General features: G+C 38.3%; 1 protein-coding gene across 1 annotated transcript in view; it reads right to left on the reverse strand.

Annotated features, from left to right (window-relative positions):
- The window catches only part of EIF2AK2 (eukaryotic translation initiation factor 2 alpha kinase 2), a 49,435-nt gene that overhangs the window by 17,597 nt on the left and 15,738 nt on the right, over nucleotides 1-16,100 (reverse strand). Inside the window, exons 5-11 of the mRNA XM_036262231.1 lie at nucleotides 15,595-15,721; nucleotides 14,998-15,065; nucleotides 14,751-14,832; nucleotides 12,187-12,221; nucleotides 11,146-11,199; nucleotides 9,093-9,215; nucleotides 5,850-5,963 (exon numbers count right to left, since the gene is read on the reverse strand). Of these exons, the coding sequence (XP_036118124.1) occupies nucleotides 5,850-5,963; nucleotides 9,093-9,215; nucleotides 11,146-11,199; nucleotides 12,187-12,221; nucleotides 14,751-14,832; nucleotides 14,998-15,065; nucleotides 15,595-15,721 (603 nt within the window). The remainder of the gene's footprint in view (nucleotides 1-5,849; nucleotides 5,964-9,092; nucleotides 9,216-11,145; nucleotides 11,200-12,186; nucleotides 12,222-14,750; nucleotides 14,833-14,997; nucleotides 15,066-15,594; nucleotides 15,722-16,100) is intronic.

The raw sequence follows: 16,100 nt of genomic DNA on the forward strand, positions 1-16,100 counted from the left end.
AAACAAAGAAACAAATCCCAAATGAAAGAAAAAGAGATTTCTACAGAAGATGAGATAAATGAAATGGAATTAAGCAAGATATCAGAGACAGAGGTCAGAGTAGAGTATGAGGAAGCTCAACAGCATGAGTAAAGATATAGAAACATTGAAAATCAACCAACTGGAAAGGAAAAACCACCAAGCAAAAATAAAGAATGACAGCAGAAATAAAGAACACATTGGAAGGAATAACCAGCAGAGCACAGGAGGCCAAGGACCAGATCAATGATTTGGAAGAAAGAGTAGAAAAAAATCACCCAATCAGAGAACCAAAAAGAAAAACAGGAAGGCAGTTTAAGAGAATTGTGGGACAATATGAAACATAACAACATCTGCATCATAGGAGTTCTAGCAGAAGAGAAAAATGAGCAAGGGTTAGAGAATATATTTAAAGAAATCGTGACAGAAAAGTTCCCTAACTTTGTGAAAGAAAAAGGCATACAAGTTCAAGAAGCACAGAGAGCCCCAAGTAAGAAGAACCCAAACAGGCCCACACCAAGACACATAATAATTAAAATGCAGAAATTTAAAGACAAAGAGAGAATCCTATAGGCAGCAAGAGATAAGTAATAGGTTACCTTCAGAGAAACCCCCATAAGGCTATCAGCTGACTTCTCAATAGAAACACCACAGGCCAGAAGGGAATGGCATGAAGTAATCCAAGGTCATGAAAAAGAAGGATCTGAATCCAAGAGTACTCTATCCAGCAAGGCTATTATTCAAAATAGAAGGTGAAATAAAGAGCTTTCCAGACAGAAAAAAAAAAGCTAAGGGAATATATTAGCACAAAACCAGCAGTGCAAAAAATGTTAAAAGGACTGCTGTAATAAGCAGAAGAAATAGAAAGAGAAACATAACCATAAATAAATAAATAAGTATATATCAATAACCTTAAATGTAAATGGATTAAATGCTCTGGTCAAAAAAACACAGAGTAGCTGAATGGATAAGAAAACATGACTCATATATATGTGTTGTTTACAAGAGACCCACCTCACAACAGAAGATTCACATAGTTTGAAAGTGAAGAAATGGAAAAAAAAAATCTTCAAAGCAAACGAAAATAAAAATAAGAGCTGGGGTAGCAATACTCATATCTGAGAAAATAGACTTCAAATGAAGTCTATAACTAGAGACAAAGAAGGCCACTACATAAGTTTGAAAGGATCTATCCAACAGGATATAACCTTGGTAAACATATATGCACCCAATATAGGAGCACCAAAATACATTAAAAAACTGCAGGAGCCAATGGACATAGACAACAAGCTGGGGACGGAACAGGGGTGGGAGTGGGGAGGAGGGTGTAAAAGGGGGAAAAAGGAGAAACATCTGTAACAAAAATAATAAAAAAAAAACACTTCAGGATGACTTCAAAGGAGACATGGACAGCAATATAATCATAGCACTGGACTTCAACACCCCGCTGATATCATTGGATAGATCTTCTAGACAAAAAATTAACAAGGAATTAGAGACTCTGAATGATGCAGTAGATCAAATGAATTTAATAGATATCTACAGAGAATTACACCCCAAAACTGCAGAATTCACATTCTTCTCAACTGCACGTGGGGCATTCTTGAAGATAGACCACATGTTAGGACACAAACTAAGTTTCTACAAGTTCAAGAAGATTGAAATCATATCAAACATCTTCTCAGATCACAATGGCATGAAACTAGAAATCAATTACAATAAAAACACTCAAAAACATTCAAACACATGGAGGCTAAATAGCATGTTATTAAGCAATGAATGGATTACCTAGGAGATCAAGGAAGAAATTTAAAAACTTCCTGGAACCCAATGAAAATGACCACAGAACAACACAAAATCTATGGGATGCAGCGAAAGCAGTCCTGAGAGGGAAGTTCATAGCACTACAGTCTTACTTTAAGAAACAAAAAAATTTCTAATTGACCTTCCATAACTACAACTTAAAGAACTAGAAAGTAAACAAAAAGAAAAACCCAGAGCAAACAGAAGGAAAGAAATAGTAACGATCAGAGCAGAAATAAACAACATAGAGACTAATTTTTCTAAAAGATCAATGAAACAAAGAGCTGATTCTTTGAAAAGATAAACAAGATTGATTGACCCTTAGCCAGACTCACTAAGAAACAAAGAGAGGACCCTCCCCCCCCCAAAAAAAATCAGAAACAAAAGAGAAGAAGTAACAACTGACACCACAGAAATACAAAGGATCATTAAAGAATACTATGAACAATTATACACCAACAAATTGTACAATCTAGGCAAAATGGACAAGTTTCTAGAATCACATAGTCTTCTAAAACTGAGCCGGGAAGAGATAAAAAAATTGAACAGAGCAGTAACAACTAAGGAAATGAAAGATGTAATCAAGAAACTCCCAGCAAACAAAAGCCCAGGCCCAGACAGCTTCACGGGGGAGTTTTACCGAACATTCAAAGAAGAACTAACACCTGTTCTCCTCAACCTATTCCAAAAAATCCAAGAAGAAGGAAGACTTCCAAACTTGTTTTATGAGGCCAGCATAATTCTAAGTCCAAAACCAGAGAGACACCACAAAGAAAGAAAACTAGAGGCCAATATCCTTGATGAATATAAAGGCCAAAATCTTTAACAATGTATTAGCAAATTGGATCCAGCAATACATTAAAAAAATTATTGACCAAGACCAAGTGGAATTCATCCCAGGGATGCAAGGCTGGTACACTATTCGCAAATCAATAAATGTGATACACCACATAAACAAATGAAAGATAAAAACCATATGATCATATCAATAGACACTGAAAAAGCATTCAACAAAATCCAGCACCCATTTCTGGTAAAAACATTTAGCCATGTGGGAATAGAGGGATTATATCTCAACATAATAAAGACCATATATGAAAAACCTACAGCCAACATCATACTCAATGGGCAAAAACTAAAAGCATTTCTCCTAAGAACAGGAACAAGACAGGGATGCCCACTTTCACCACTCTTATTTAACATAGTGCTGAAAATCTTAGTCACACAATTAGACAAGAAGAAAAAATAAAAGGGATCTAAATTGGAACAAAAGAAATAAAACTGTCATTATTTGCAGATGACATGATATTGTACATAGAAAACCCTATAGACTCCATAAAAAAATCTACTACATTTAATAAACCAACTTGAGCCCTGGCCGGTTTGGCTCAGCGGTTAGAGCGTCGGCCTGCGGTCCTGAGAGACCTGGGTTCGGTTCCCGCTAGGGGCGCGTACCTCGGTTGCAGTTTGTCCTCGGTTGCAGTTTGTCCCCGGCCCTGGTCGGTCGTGCGGGTGGCAGCCACTCGATGTGTTCCTTTCACATCAATGTTTCTCTCTCTCTCTGTGTTCCTCTCTCTCCCTCCCACTCTACTTGAACAAAAAATGGAAAAATGTCCTCGGGTGAGGAAAAAAAAAACACAAAAAACCAATTTGACAAGGTAGCAGGATATAAAATTAACGTCAAGAAATTGACAGCATTCTTATACACCAATAATGAACTCACAGAAAGCAAAACTAAAAAATAATCCCATTTACCATTGCAGCAAAAAAAAATTGGATACCTAGGAATAAACTTAACCAAAAAAGTAAAGAACCTATTTGCAGAAAACTACAAGACATTGAAAAAATAAATAGAGGAAGATATAAAAAAGTGGAAGCATATACCTTGTTCATAGATTGCAAAAGTTAACATCGTTAAAATGTCCATACTAATCAAAGCAATCTATAGATTCAAGGCAATCCCCATTAAAACACCAACAGCATATTTCACAGAACTAGAACAAAAACTTCAAAAGTTTATATGGAACAAAAAATGACCCCGAAGACACAGTAATCTTGAAAAAGAGGAACAGAGTAGGAGTGATCACAATACCAGATATCAGGTTATACTACAAAGCCATAACAGTTTGGTACTGGCACAAGAACAGGCACATAGATCAATGGAACAGAGCACCAAACTTGGAAATTGACCCAATACATTATGCTCAATTAATATCTGACAATGGTGGCAAGAGCATACAATGGAGTAGAGACAGCCTCTTTAATGAAAATAGAAAAACTACATGCAAAAAAATGAAACTAGACCACCAACTTACACTATCCACAAGAATAAACTCAAAATGGATAAAAGACTTATATGTGACACATGAATCCAAAAATATCCTAGAAGAAAATGTAGGCATACAGCACATACAGCAGAATTTTCACTGATACGATGCCTAAGGCAATAGAAAGAAAGGAAAAATTAATACATGGAACTACATCAAACTGAAAAGCAGCTGCACAGCAAAAGAAACAACCATCAAAATGGAAAGGGAACCTACTATATGGGAGAGCATATTGCCAATGATACATCAGAAAAGGGGTTAATTTCCAAAGTATATAAAGTGCTCATACAACTCAACAAAAGGAAGACAAAGAACCCGATTGAAAAATGGGCAGAGGACCTAAAGAGACACCTCTCCAAACAGGACATACAAATGGCCAGGAGACATATGAAAAATGCTCAAAGTCACTAATCATCAGAGAGATGCAAATTAAAACGACTATGAGATATCACCTCATACCTGCCAGAATGCCTGCCATCAACAAATCATCAAACAACAAGTGCTGGCGAGGGTGTGGAGAAAAGGGGACTCTAGTACACTGCTGGTGGGAATGCAGACTGGTGCAGCCACAATGGATAACAATATGGTGTTTCCTCAAAAAATTAAAAATTGAACTGCCATTTGACCCAGTGATCTCACCTCTAGGAATATATCCTACGAAGCCTGAAACACCAATCATAAAGAATATATGTACCCCTATGTTGTAGCACTATTTACAATTGCTAAGATCTGGAAACAGCCCAAGTGTCCATGAATAGATGAGTGGATAAAAAAGCTGTGGTACATATACACAATGGACCACTATGCAGCTATAAGAAAGAAAGATCTCTTATCCTTTGAGACAACATGGAGGGACCTGGAGAGTATTATGCTTAGCAAAATAAGCAAATATCACATGATCTCACTTATTTGTGGAATATAACAAACAAAATAAGCAGATGAACTAAATAGACCTAGAGACATGGAAGTAGAGTTTAGACTGACGAACCTCAGAGGCAGTGGGTGGGTGGGTGGGAGATAAACTAACGAACTTATCTGCATATATGCATAACCAATGGACACAGACAACAATGCTGGGTGGGGGAGCAGGATAGGGAGGAAGGTGTCAATGGGGGAAAAGGAGAAACAAAAATAAATAAAGAAAACTTAAATAAATAAATAAAATAAATGGAAAAGTATCCTTGGGTGAGGATTAACAACAACAAAAAATGATTTTCACTGTCCTCCACCCCACCATAAATAGTGTTGCAGCATTTGAAAGTGACCCCTTGCCTGTCTCCTACCAATCTGAGTCCTGAGAGAGGGAGAAAAAAGTGCTGGCAGCTGAGGAGGAACCCTCTAGCTGCAGCATCTACATGTTCAAGCTTCCTTCTCAAGACTGCACTTACAACCTAGACTGAAGTCGGGGCACGTGAGCAAGCCTGTGTATGAAATGATGGAGTCAGTAAAGCTAAACCTGAGATTCCGAAAACAGCTGAGGACAGAAAACATTTTTGACAAATGTAGAGAAAGGAGAGGAGGTAGGAAAAGATTATTCATTGTCTCCTTACCTACAGAATGGAGACACAGCAGTGTCTTAAATAGTGTTTGTGGTTGTGATTATTAAATGCATTGATTCATGGCCTTATCCGAAGGCTCACATATAGTCAGTGACAGTTTCCTCCATCCTATTATGTCTATGAGAATTTCTTTTTTAGTTACCTTCCGTTGATGCCTTCCGAACAAATATAATCGAGTCCATCCCAACTATTATAGTAGCGAACAATATTTGGATGACTAAGTGTTGCCAAGACTTTTACTTCACGTTCTACCTTCCTAGTTAAAAAAAAAAAAACAGGGAATATAAAGAATCAGTATACATCCTTGATAACAATAACAATACACCTCCTTTATTAAACAGTCCCCATGGTTTCCATACCCAGAGTTTTAGAATGAAAGCCAGGAGCACTGAAAAGGGAGAAAGTGATCATACAGAAAAAAACAGCTGTTTTCACTCTCAACATAAAAGAAAAAGCAGTGACTTAAATCATTGCAAACATCAGACAATTTAATTAAGTCATTTGCAGTTGTCTTTGAAATGCCAACAACACAATTATGGTAACTAATTCATACATTGTCTTATTTTAGACTTTTGTTAAAGTCACTTTGGATTTCAAAAACAAACCCCATTTGGGCAGCAAGGGTAGGTAACTCAGGCTATATGAAGAGCCTTATTTGGAATTTTCAATGTGTGGCAAAAGTACACAAAGGAGAGGATCCAGGCAGAGAATTGGAGACTTCGCTGAACATGTGGGAGCTTTACTGGGATGTGTAGTCAGGAGTGAAGACAGTTCTGTGCTAAATGGAGTTAACTGATTTGAAGTTTCAAGGATGAGAAAGGATAAGCAGACATTGTACAATTTCAGTTTTCATTTTGAAAAAATTCTTAAATGACATACAATTTGTAAAAATAAAGAAAAAATATTCATATATTGACAATACTAACACAATTAGTCATTATTTGGGATTATTTCTTATCATTTTAAAAAATATTTTTATATATTTGGAATTATAATAGTATATAATTTTTATTGCATTTTTTCACATGGTATCTTTACAATTTTTCTTGTTGTTTTATAATCTGCATAACTAGCATGTATAAACTTTCATGTGTAATATTTCAAAAGTATAAAAAACTACAGCAAATAGTATAATGAACCTAGCCATCACCCAGATGAAACAGTTCTTAATTTCATCTATACTCTTACCCAATTCCTCATCTTCCTCTGTATTATTCTGAAGCTACTTCCAGCATCGGATGGTTTCATGTGTAAATATTTTTGGCATACAACTCTTATTTGTTAAAATGTTTTTATCAACTTTTTAGAGAGAGAGGAAAGGAAAAATAGAAAATCGATGTAAGAGAGAAACATTGATTGGCTGGCTGCCTCCTAAATGCCCCACAACCTGAGCATGTGCCCTGACCAGGAATCAAACCAGGACTTCTCAGTCCGTGGGACAACACTCAATCCACTGAGCCACACTGGCCAGGCTAACCATAATTTTTAATGAGTGTAAAATAGCCATTATCAGGGGGGAGAACCAAACACACTTAATCATTTCTTTATTGCTGGACCTTTTGTTTTTTCTAATTTTACACTGCTATAAATGACACTGTGATTTATATCCTCTCATATAGTTTCTTCCATAATTTGGGTACTATCCTAAAAATAGGTTCCTGAACAGGAAATCCATGGGTCAAATCATATAAACATTGTTATGGCTCTAGATTAATATTTTCAAGTATATTTTAACTGTGTTCTACCAATTTATGAAGCCACTACAAGTGTCCCCCAACACTACACCAAGATCATCATTAAGTATTTCCATTTAAAAAACTGCTATTGAGTCTGGCCAGTGTGGTTCAGTGGTTGAGCGTCAACCCATGCACCAAGAGGTCGCCGGTTCGATTCCCAGTCAGGACACATGCCCAGGTTGTGGACCTGATCCCCAGTGGGGAGCATGCAGGAGGCGGCCAATCGATGTTCTCTCTCATCAATGTTTCTCTCTCTCTCATCGATGTTTCTCTCTCTCTCTCTCTCCCTCTCACTTCCTTTCTCTGTAAAAATCAATAAAGGAAAAAAAAATTTTTTAATTGCAATTGAATGGAAGGAACAACAACATTTTATTCTTTTTAAACAAAAGAGTGAAGAAAGGAAAAGCTTTGTTTTGATGCCAAGAAAGTATGAAGGTATTTCGACTGCCAAGGTATTCTCCTTGGACAGGATGTTTGATTGGGATGAAGAGCTCCTAGGGCTCTTTGCCTGCTTCTCAATTGCTCAGGTCATTCTCCTTAACCATATCCCTTTTCCACCTCTTTCTCTAGTTCCATGAAGAATCAGTCTGGCCAAGTTAGACACAGTAACAGCTGCCAGAAAACAAGTAAGACTGGGGAACTGGTGAAGGTGGTTTAAGACCTTCTTGAAAGGAGTTCTTCTATCCCATAAAAGTAGGGTCAGAGGAGGGTGCAAATAATACATTTAAAAACATGGGAAACAATGGGTTATATTGGGAACACAGTGGACTGGCATTCCTAAGAATGAGTTCTAAATCTCCACCTTGCTACCACAGTAAATACATGCACCCACTCCTCAGAATAAAAGGTAGGGTTATTTGTCCTTCCCTAGAATCTGAGCTGGCCTTAGTAACTTTGTTGACCAATATCAAGTGGAACTTCCAAGCCTAAGTCAAAAGTGGGCTTTGTTGCTCCCTCTTGGGATGATTTACTCTAGGGACAACTCTTCTTGGAAACCAGCCACTAAGCTGTGAGAAGCCCAGGCCACATGAAGAGGAAGTGCAGTCCCAGCTGAACTTCCAGCCCACAGCCAGCATCAACTGCTAGCCATGTGGGCTAGCCACCCTGATGTCCAGCCTAGTCAAGCCTTCAGAAGACTCCTGACTGCAAATCCATGACAGATCCCAAGTGAGAATGGCCCAGATACATCTATACATAGGACCATGAGAGATAATAATAACTTGTTTTTAAGCTATTACATTTTAGAATGGTGTATTATGCAGTAAGAGACAACCAGAACAGTTATCAACTATTTTTACCTTTGAAAAATCAGTTCATGTCTTTGCATGTCAGTCGCCTCATCTATAAAATGAGATGAGGCTAGAAAATCTCAAAGGTCACCTTGAGCTAAATTATTCTATAACTTCAGTTTTCATCAAGACAGCCTTAAAAGAATGAACAGTAGTATAGCCATTTTTTAGTGAAATAACCATGGTAAAGTGAGATCATTTTAGAGTCAGCCAAGCTCCTGATGCTAGAATAACATTTTTAAAGTGGACTGGGAAAAAGTAAATAACACACTAAAGAAGGGAAGAGATACATAAAAAAGAATAGTACAATTCAATGTAACTTCTCATTTTAAAAAATAAAATAAAACATTTACTACTTACTCACTATCATATTTAACACGTTTAATAACATAAGTCTTCCCATCAATTCTGTGTTTTGCTTTGAAAACATCGCCATATCCACCTGAGCCAATTGGTGTTATTTCTGGAAAATCCTTGATAAACCTTAAAAGATAAATACCACTGTTATTCTAAGGTCCAGTGTTAGCTGGCCCCCACCCCTTCAGATTTCCCTTAAGGTCACTGGTGAAATGGACTGTATAACAAACATGACTCTCTGAATGAGAAGGGTCTGGTTCCCAGAAACCCTTGAATCACAAAGGACAGTTCCTCCCTACCTCCTCCCGACATAACAGATTATCCCTGGGCGTCACAGTCACCTGCTCACTGTACAGCAGCCACGAGAAAGAATCTTATCACAAGTATAAACTTTAGCAAGAGTACCACATTGTGTTCCACAGTTACCACCGAGCCGTTGTACGAGAAATGAGCACGTGTTGTGGGCCTGCCTCGGTTTGCAGGCCCCGTCTTTCATCACGAAGCCCTGCCAATTCTGCTTCTAAAACCTATCGCTGGAATCTGCTCACTTTCCCCAGCTCTGACATCTTCACACCAGTCCAAGTTCCACCAGGCTCCGGCAGGACCTTGTTACCTGGACACTCCACTGCCTCTCCTTCTCCACTTCAGTCCACGATCCACACAGCAACCAGTGTGATCATGTCTCTCTAATACCTAATAGCCAATAGCCTACCTTTTAGAAAAACACAGAAAGCCGTTATATGGCCTCGTGGGCCTTGTGATTTGGCCTCTGTCTTCCTCTCCAGCTTGTCCCCTGGCACAGTGCCCATTTTCTTTCTTTCTTGTTTTATCTTCACCAGAGGAAACATCCACATGAGAGAGACACATCGGGTGGCCGTCACCCACACGACCCCAACTGGGGCCGGGGACAAACTGCAACCGAGGTATGTGCCCTTAGCGAGAACCAAACCCAGGACTCTCTGGTCCGTGGGCCGATGCTCTAACCGCTGAGCCAAATGGCCAGGGCCACAGTGCCCATTTTCACTGCACTCCAAGACATGACCTTCTCTCTGCTCCCTGAACACTTACATCGCCTGACCTATTTTCACCTTCTTTGCAAAAGCAGTGCCCCAGAGCCTCAGCCTCCCTGTGCTGCCTCATCTTTCAGGCCTCTGACCATAGTTTGTAATTACAGACATTTTCATGTAATGTTCATCCCCACAAAACTCTGAGGGCAGGAACTGTCCTTTTCGTTCCCATATACATCCAGTGTCAATGCCCAGCACAGTGCCAGCTATATATTAGGTACTTATTCATTATCTGTTGATTCTTTATTGTTTTTTTAAAACTTATTTTCAATGCCCCATTTGTTGCAAATAGGCCACTTTTGTTTTAGATATTTTATTTAAACCCAAACACATGATCTACCAGAAGAGGCACGCTTTTTCAAAGTGAAAGCTGGAAAATGAAAAACAGATTCAAGTGGCTCTATTCTGATACTCCTGCAGGTATCAGAATAGAACTTTTTTTGGGGAAAAAAGCACTAGTTTATAGGAATATTTGCTTTCAACATTAAAATCGTCCATAGAGCCCTGACCAGTTTTGCTCAGTGGTTAGAACGTTGGCCCGCAGACCAATGAGTTGTGGGCTTGATTCCGGCACGTACCTCAGTTGAGGTTTGTCCCTGGCCCTGATTAGGGTTGTGCGGAAGGCAATCACTTGAGGTGTCCCTCTCACATCGATGTTTCTTTCTCTCTCCCTCTCACTCAATCTGAACAAAAATGGGAAAATATCCTCGGGTGAGGATTAAAAAGAAAAAGAAAAAAAAAAACACATCCATAAATCTCAGAGAATTCCACATAAGCATTGCATAGATCTACATCAACACACTCCATTTAGATTCGTCTAAACTTTACTTCTCTATGATACAATGATCTTTTGTGGGCCTGACTGTATTAAAATAACTGTTCAGGTGAAATACACGCAACCTGTCTGATGCACAACAGTCCCTTATGAAATCTTTGTCAAATATACAAACATATCTTTGAGAAAATTCTGTTTTACAGTTCTTTCTTACCTGTCGTCTGTAGTATGCTCCTTTCTAGGAGAATCAAATTTAGGTGCCAAATTTCTAAAATTTAAGAGAAGAAGGTAAAATTCAAATAAAACTAAAAATCAAATATAACTTGTATAGAGTGGGTTTATGCCAGCACTAGGCTTTTTCTTTTTTTATTTTATTTTTATTGTTTACACTATTACAGATGTCTCCATTTACCCCAGCTTTGCCCACCTCTCCATACCGTCCTCACCCCAACCTTCCCTCTGGCTATCACCAACTGTAGTCTGTGTCTATGGGTTATGCATACATGTTCTTTGGCTAATCTCTTCACCTTCTTTTAACCAGTCTCCCCTCCCCCCACCCTCTGATAGCTGTCAGTCTGTTTCATATATCCATGCCTGTTTCTATTTTGTTCATCAGTTTATTTTGTTCATTGGATTCCATATATAAGTGAGATCATATGGTATTTGTCTTTCACTGACTGGCTTATTTCTCTTAGCCTAGTAATCTCCAGGTCCATCCATGCTGTTGCAAAAGGTAAAAGTTCCTTATTTTTTACGGTTGCGTAGTATTCTACTATGCGAATGCACCATGGCTTTTTTATCCACCCATCTAGTGATGGGCACTTGGGCTGTTTCCAGATCTTATTACTAGAATTTTTATATCTTGAATCAACATTTGATAGCATTTGATCTTTTTATTTTTTACCCGTTATTACACCATTTCTACCCTACCTATTTATCTACAGAATAACGCACTTCTCTTGAAAACACCTCTCTTAGCTCCGTCCCTTACCCAATTACTCTAGCAACATCCCCACAGGCCTTTATGTCTTCAGTGTAGTGTGTGCATACAAGATTTCTATACATATTTAAAATTATTTTTTTGTAGACTTTAAGCTTTTTGTGATCTTTAACCATCCTCTCTATTTTTAAAACCCTACTCAAACAAGGGTTTACGATACTCTAAAAATACTGAAGACTTAATAAATAAGGCTGACAAAGTAAGTCTGAAAGAAAACTTCATTTCAAACTAAGTTTAATGCATAATGATACTCACATTTTCACCTTCCCCAGACTTTTTCTGGAACTACTCTATAATAAAAGAAAATAAAAAATCATTTCAGATGATTAAATCAATTATATTGCTTTTTTTCTTTCCATTTTAAATCTTTACCCAAGAATGTTTGTATTGATTTTTAGAGAGAGAGAAAGGGAGGGAATGAGAGATAGAGAGAAACATCAATGTGAGAGAGAAACATCAATTGGTTGCCTCCCGTACATGCCCCAACTAGGGAATGAACCTGCAACCTAGGTATGTGCCCTGACTGAGAATCCAACCCACCACCTTTTGGTGTACAGGACAATACTCCAATTGAGCCATCCAGCCAGCCCTCTATTGCTTTCCTTCCTCCTGTATTTCTAGGTAGTTTTGTGACAGCTTTCTTTGTCCATCAGATTAATACTCTCATCAATCTTTTATACTCTTATCGAGCTCTGCTTCCCAGTTTACTTGGTTATATCAATGTTCTCATCTATAATAGCAACCAGGCTGATATGGCAAGAAGGGCAAAAAGGGCAATTGTAGGGCACGCTCTGAAGAAGCACTGAATTTCCAGGTACAGAATAAGGCTTCTTCCCTACTGACCCTCTGGCCAGCAGAGCTCAGCAAGAGGGTGTGCATCCCAATCATGCACAGTGCTCAGACAGACACAGATGAAGCCCAGGGATCTAGTCTAAAATAATTCCCCAGAGGTTTCTGATCTGATCACCAGTTAAAAACTGCAATGCTGATATTTTCATTTTTAGCACAAATTAATTTCAATATTTAGCAAAAAAGAGGAGTATTCAGTATATCTCTCAAAAGTTAATGTCACATCCTTTTATTTTGGTAGATTTTGTGGATTTTTTTTTTTTTTTTTTTACCAATTTACATATAGTAATATACAGTGGAAAGCATCAGACTAAGATTTCTTGTGCTCATATCACCTGCCAGCCTCAGTATTGCTTGACTTCACCATGGAGTAATTTCACCATTCTATTAAGGACCAATATTATTTTCTAATTTCTTCCTATTACAACCAATGTTGCAAAAACATTCTTATACCAGTTTTTCTGTCCACACATGCAAGTGTTTCTCTAGGAGACAACCCCAGGAAGGGAACTCCTTGGTATTACACTATGTATACCCTCAACTTTACTGCATATTGTCAAGTTGTTCTCCAAAATGGTTGTACTGATTTCTACTTCCACCAGCAGTGTACAACAGTCGTTACTGGAACACAGCTGTCAACACTTAGCATTGCCAGACTCAAATTTTGCCAATCTGATGGGTTTAAAACGGTGTCTTTGTTTAGATGTGCAGTTTCCTGATTACTGGGAAGTAAAGCTTCTTTTCATGTTTCTTGCCCATCTGGTATCTCTTCTCTAAGTTTTCTGTGCAGATCGTTTGTACATTTTTCTAGTGAGTTGTCTCTCTTTTTCTTTTTCTTTGATTTGCAATTCTTTATAAATAGGTTACCTTTTTAAAAAACTTTATTTTTGTTTTCTTTATTAATTTTAGAGAGAGAGAGGGAGGGAGAAGAAGAAAGAGATAGAAACATCGATGAGAGAGAACATCGACTGGCCACCTCCTGCATGCCTCCCACTGGGGATTTGGCCCACAATCTGGGAATTGAACTGGCGACCTCTTGGTGCATGGGTTGATGCTCAACCACTGAGCCACATGGGCCAGGCTATAAATAGGTTACTTTTGTAATACTCATCATCACCACAAAAATTATCTGATTTTTAAGTTTATTAATTAATGTATTTATTTTTTTAAATCCTCACCCAAGGATATTTTTTTTCCCATTTATCTTCAGACAGAGTGGGAGGGAGAAAAAGAGAGAGAGAGAGAAACATCAATATGAGAGAGACACATCAACTGATCACCTCCCACACAACCCCAACCAGGGCCAGGGGCAAACCGCAACTGAGAATTGAACTCAAGACTCTTTGGTCTGCAGGCCAACACTCTAACCACTAAGCCAAACCTGCCAGGGCGAAGTTTAGTTTTTATTTAAGTTTAGGTCTAATTTTTTACAAACAGAAACAGAGCTACATTAATGAATCTTTTAAGTACTGTTCAGTTGGTAGAAAATAAGCAAGACCGTAAGAATATATAAAAATATGATGGTTAGTAAGGAGAGAAAGATGGAAATGACAAGTAGGAGAATTCTGCATGTGAGGAATGGGGGTTAATAAAGAAAAAAGAGTCGAAGGCTGCCAAGTATTATTTAGTGAGAGTGCAAGAGATAAAAATAGAAAAATTAGCCTGGCCAGTGTGGCTCAGTGGATTGAGCGTTGCCCCATGGACTGAGAAGTCTTGGATTGATTCCCTGTCAGGGCACATGCCCAGGTTTCGGGCTCAATCACCAGTAGGGGGTGTGCAGGAGGCAGCTGACCAATGGTTCTTTCTCACATTGATGTTTCTCTCTCTCCCTTCCTCTTTCTCTAAAAAATCAATAAAAAACATATTTAAACAAATAGAAAAATTATGGTTGGGTACTGAAGGTCATTTTTCAATGAGGAAGCACAAAAGGGATTAAGATTAAATAGAAAGTTTCGAGACGGATACTATACCATAAAAGATGGAGAACTGGCAAAACTGTTATCCTTTCTTTCTGATCCACTTGCTGAAAAGCCATTTTCACTTTCAGAATCACTAGAAGGAAAGGGAGTAACTATTAGTTTATGAATTCTATTTTTTGTTGATGAATTATTTCTTTCCCTAAATTCTGCATAAACATTAAAACACTGTCATAAAAATTTTCTCTTTCAGGAAGATATTTGAATTTCTCAAATATCACAGTTGTCTGTACACACTTACATCATCGAGGAATTGCTTCTACAGTCACTGGACCCAGCCGGGGAAAGGCCAAGGGCTGAATCATCTTTCTGAAAGAAAGAGAGTCCCTCGGGGGCTGTAAGTACAACTGAATGACTTCTCCACAGCGGTTCAGTCTCTGGGTACTAACTGCCACTTTTATTTCCCCACGTTTACCAAATTCTCAGCCATAAACAATTATGGATTCATACATGGGTCACTGGTGGGACACAGAATCAAGGAATCCTTTTGCTGTGTGATTGGCTCTTTTAAAATCATGTAAACACAGTCCAACCTCAAAACAATTTCAGAGGTAATTTTAAAATACAAAAAATAGCCAGGCCAGTGTGGTTCAGTGTTTGAGCATGGTCCCATGTACCAAGAAGTCACCAGTTCAATGCCTGGTCAGGGCACATGCCCATATTGTAGGCCAATCCTCAGTGAGGGCGTGCAGGAGGTGGCCAATCAATGTTCTCTCTTATCAATGTTTCTATCTCTCTCTCCCTCTCCCTTCATCTCTCTCTAAAATCAATAACGAAAAATACTTAAAATAAATAAATAAAATAAAATACAACAAACGTATCCAAAGGCAGTACATACCTTTGAGGTTTTTTCTGATAGTATACATTCATATGTACGTTTAGCAGCCAATTGTCTTGCCTTCTGTTTGGTAGGACCTGTAGCTTCACCAAATTCTTTCTCTCCAATTTTGCATTTACAATAAAATCTAGGATAAATGATGGAGCATATTTACCCAAATACCAAAAAATAGTAACTCTAATTTATGATTTGGAAAAACACACATCAACGAAGGCCTTAATATCATACTAATATAATAGGTAGATTTGTATTTCATGTCTTTGTATGATTTAAATCTTTAACAAGATGGCTGACCAATTTGTCAGAGTAACCAGGATTGGGTGACATCTCAGCTTGCATTTACCAGGCAACTTCTAACTTTTTGTTGCTTCATTCAAAGATCTGGCATAAAGCCCTGGCCAGGTGGCTTAGATGGTCGAGCACAGTTCCATACGTCAAAAGGTTGTGAGTTTGATTCCTGGTCAGGTCACTTACCTGGGTTGCAGGTTTGATCCACAAATGGGGCA

The sequence above is a fragment of the Molossus molossus genome, unplaced genomic scaffold (assembly GCF_014108415.1).
Source record: "Molossus molossus isolate mMolMol1 unplaced genomic scaffold, mMolMol1.p scaffold_m16_p_15, whole genome shotgun sequence".
Classification (NCBI taxonomy): domain Eukaryota; kingdom Metazoa; phylum Chordata; class Mammalia; order Chiroptera; family Molossidae; genus Molossus; species Molossus molossus.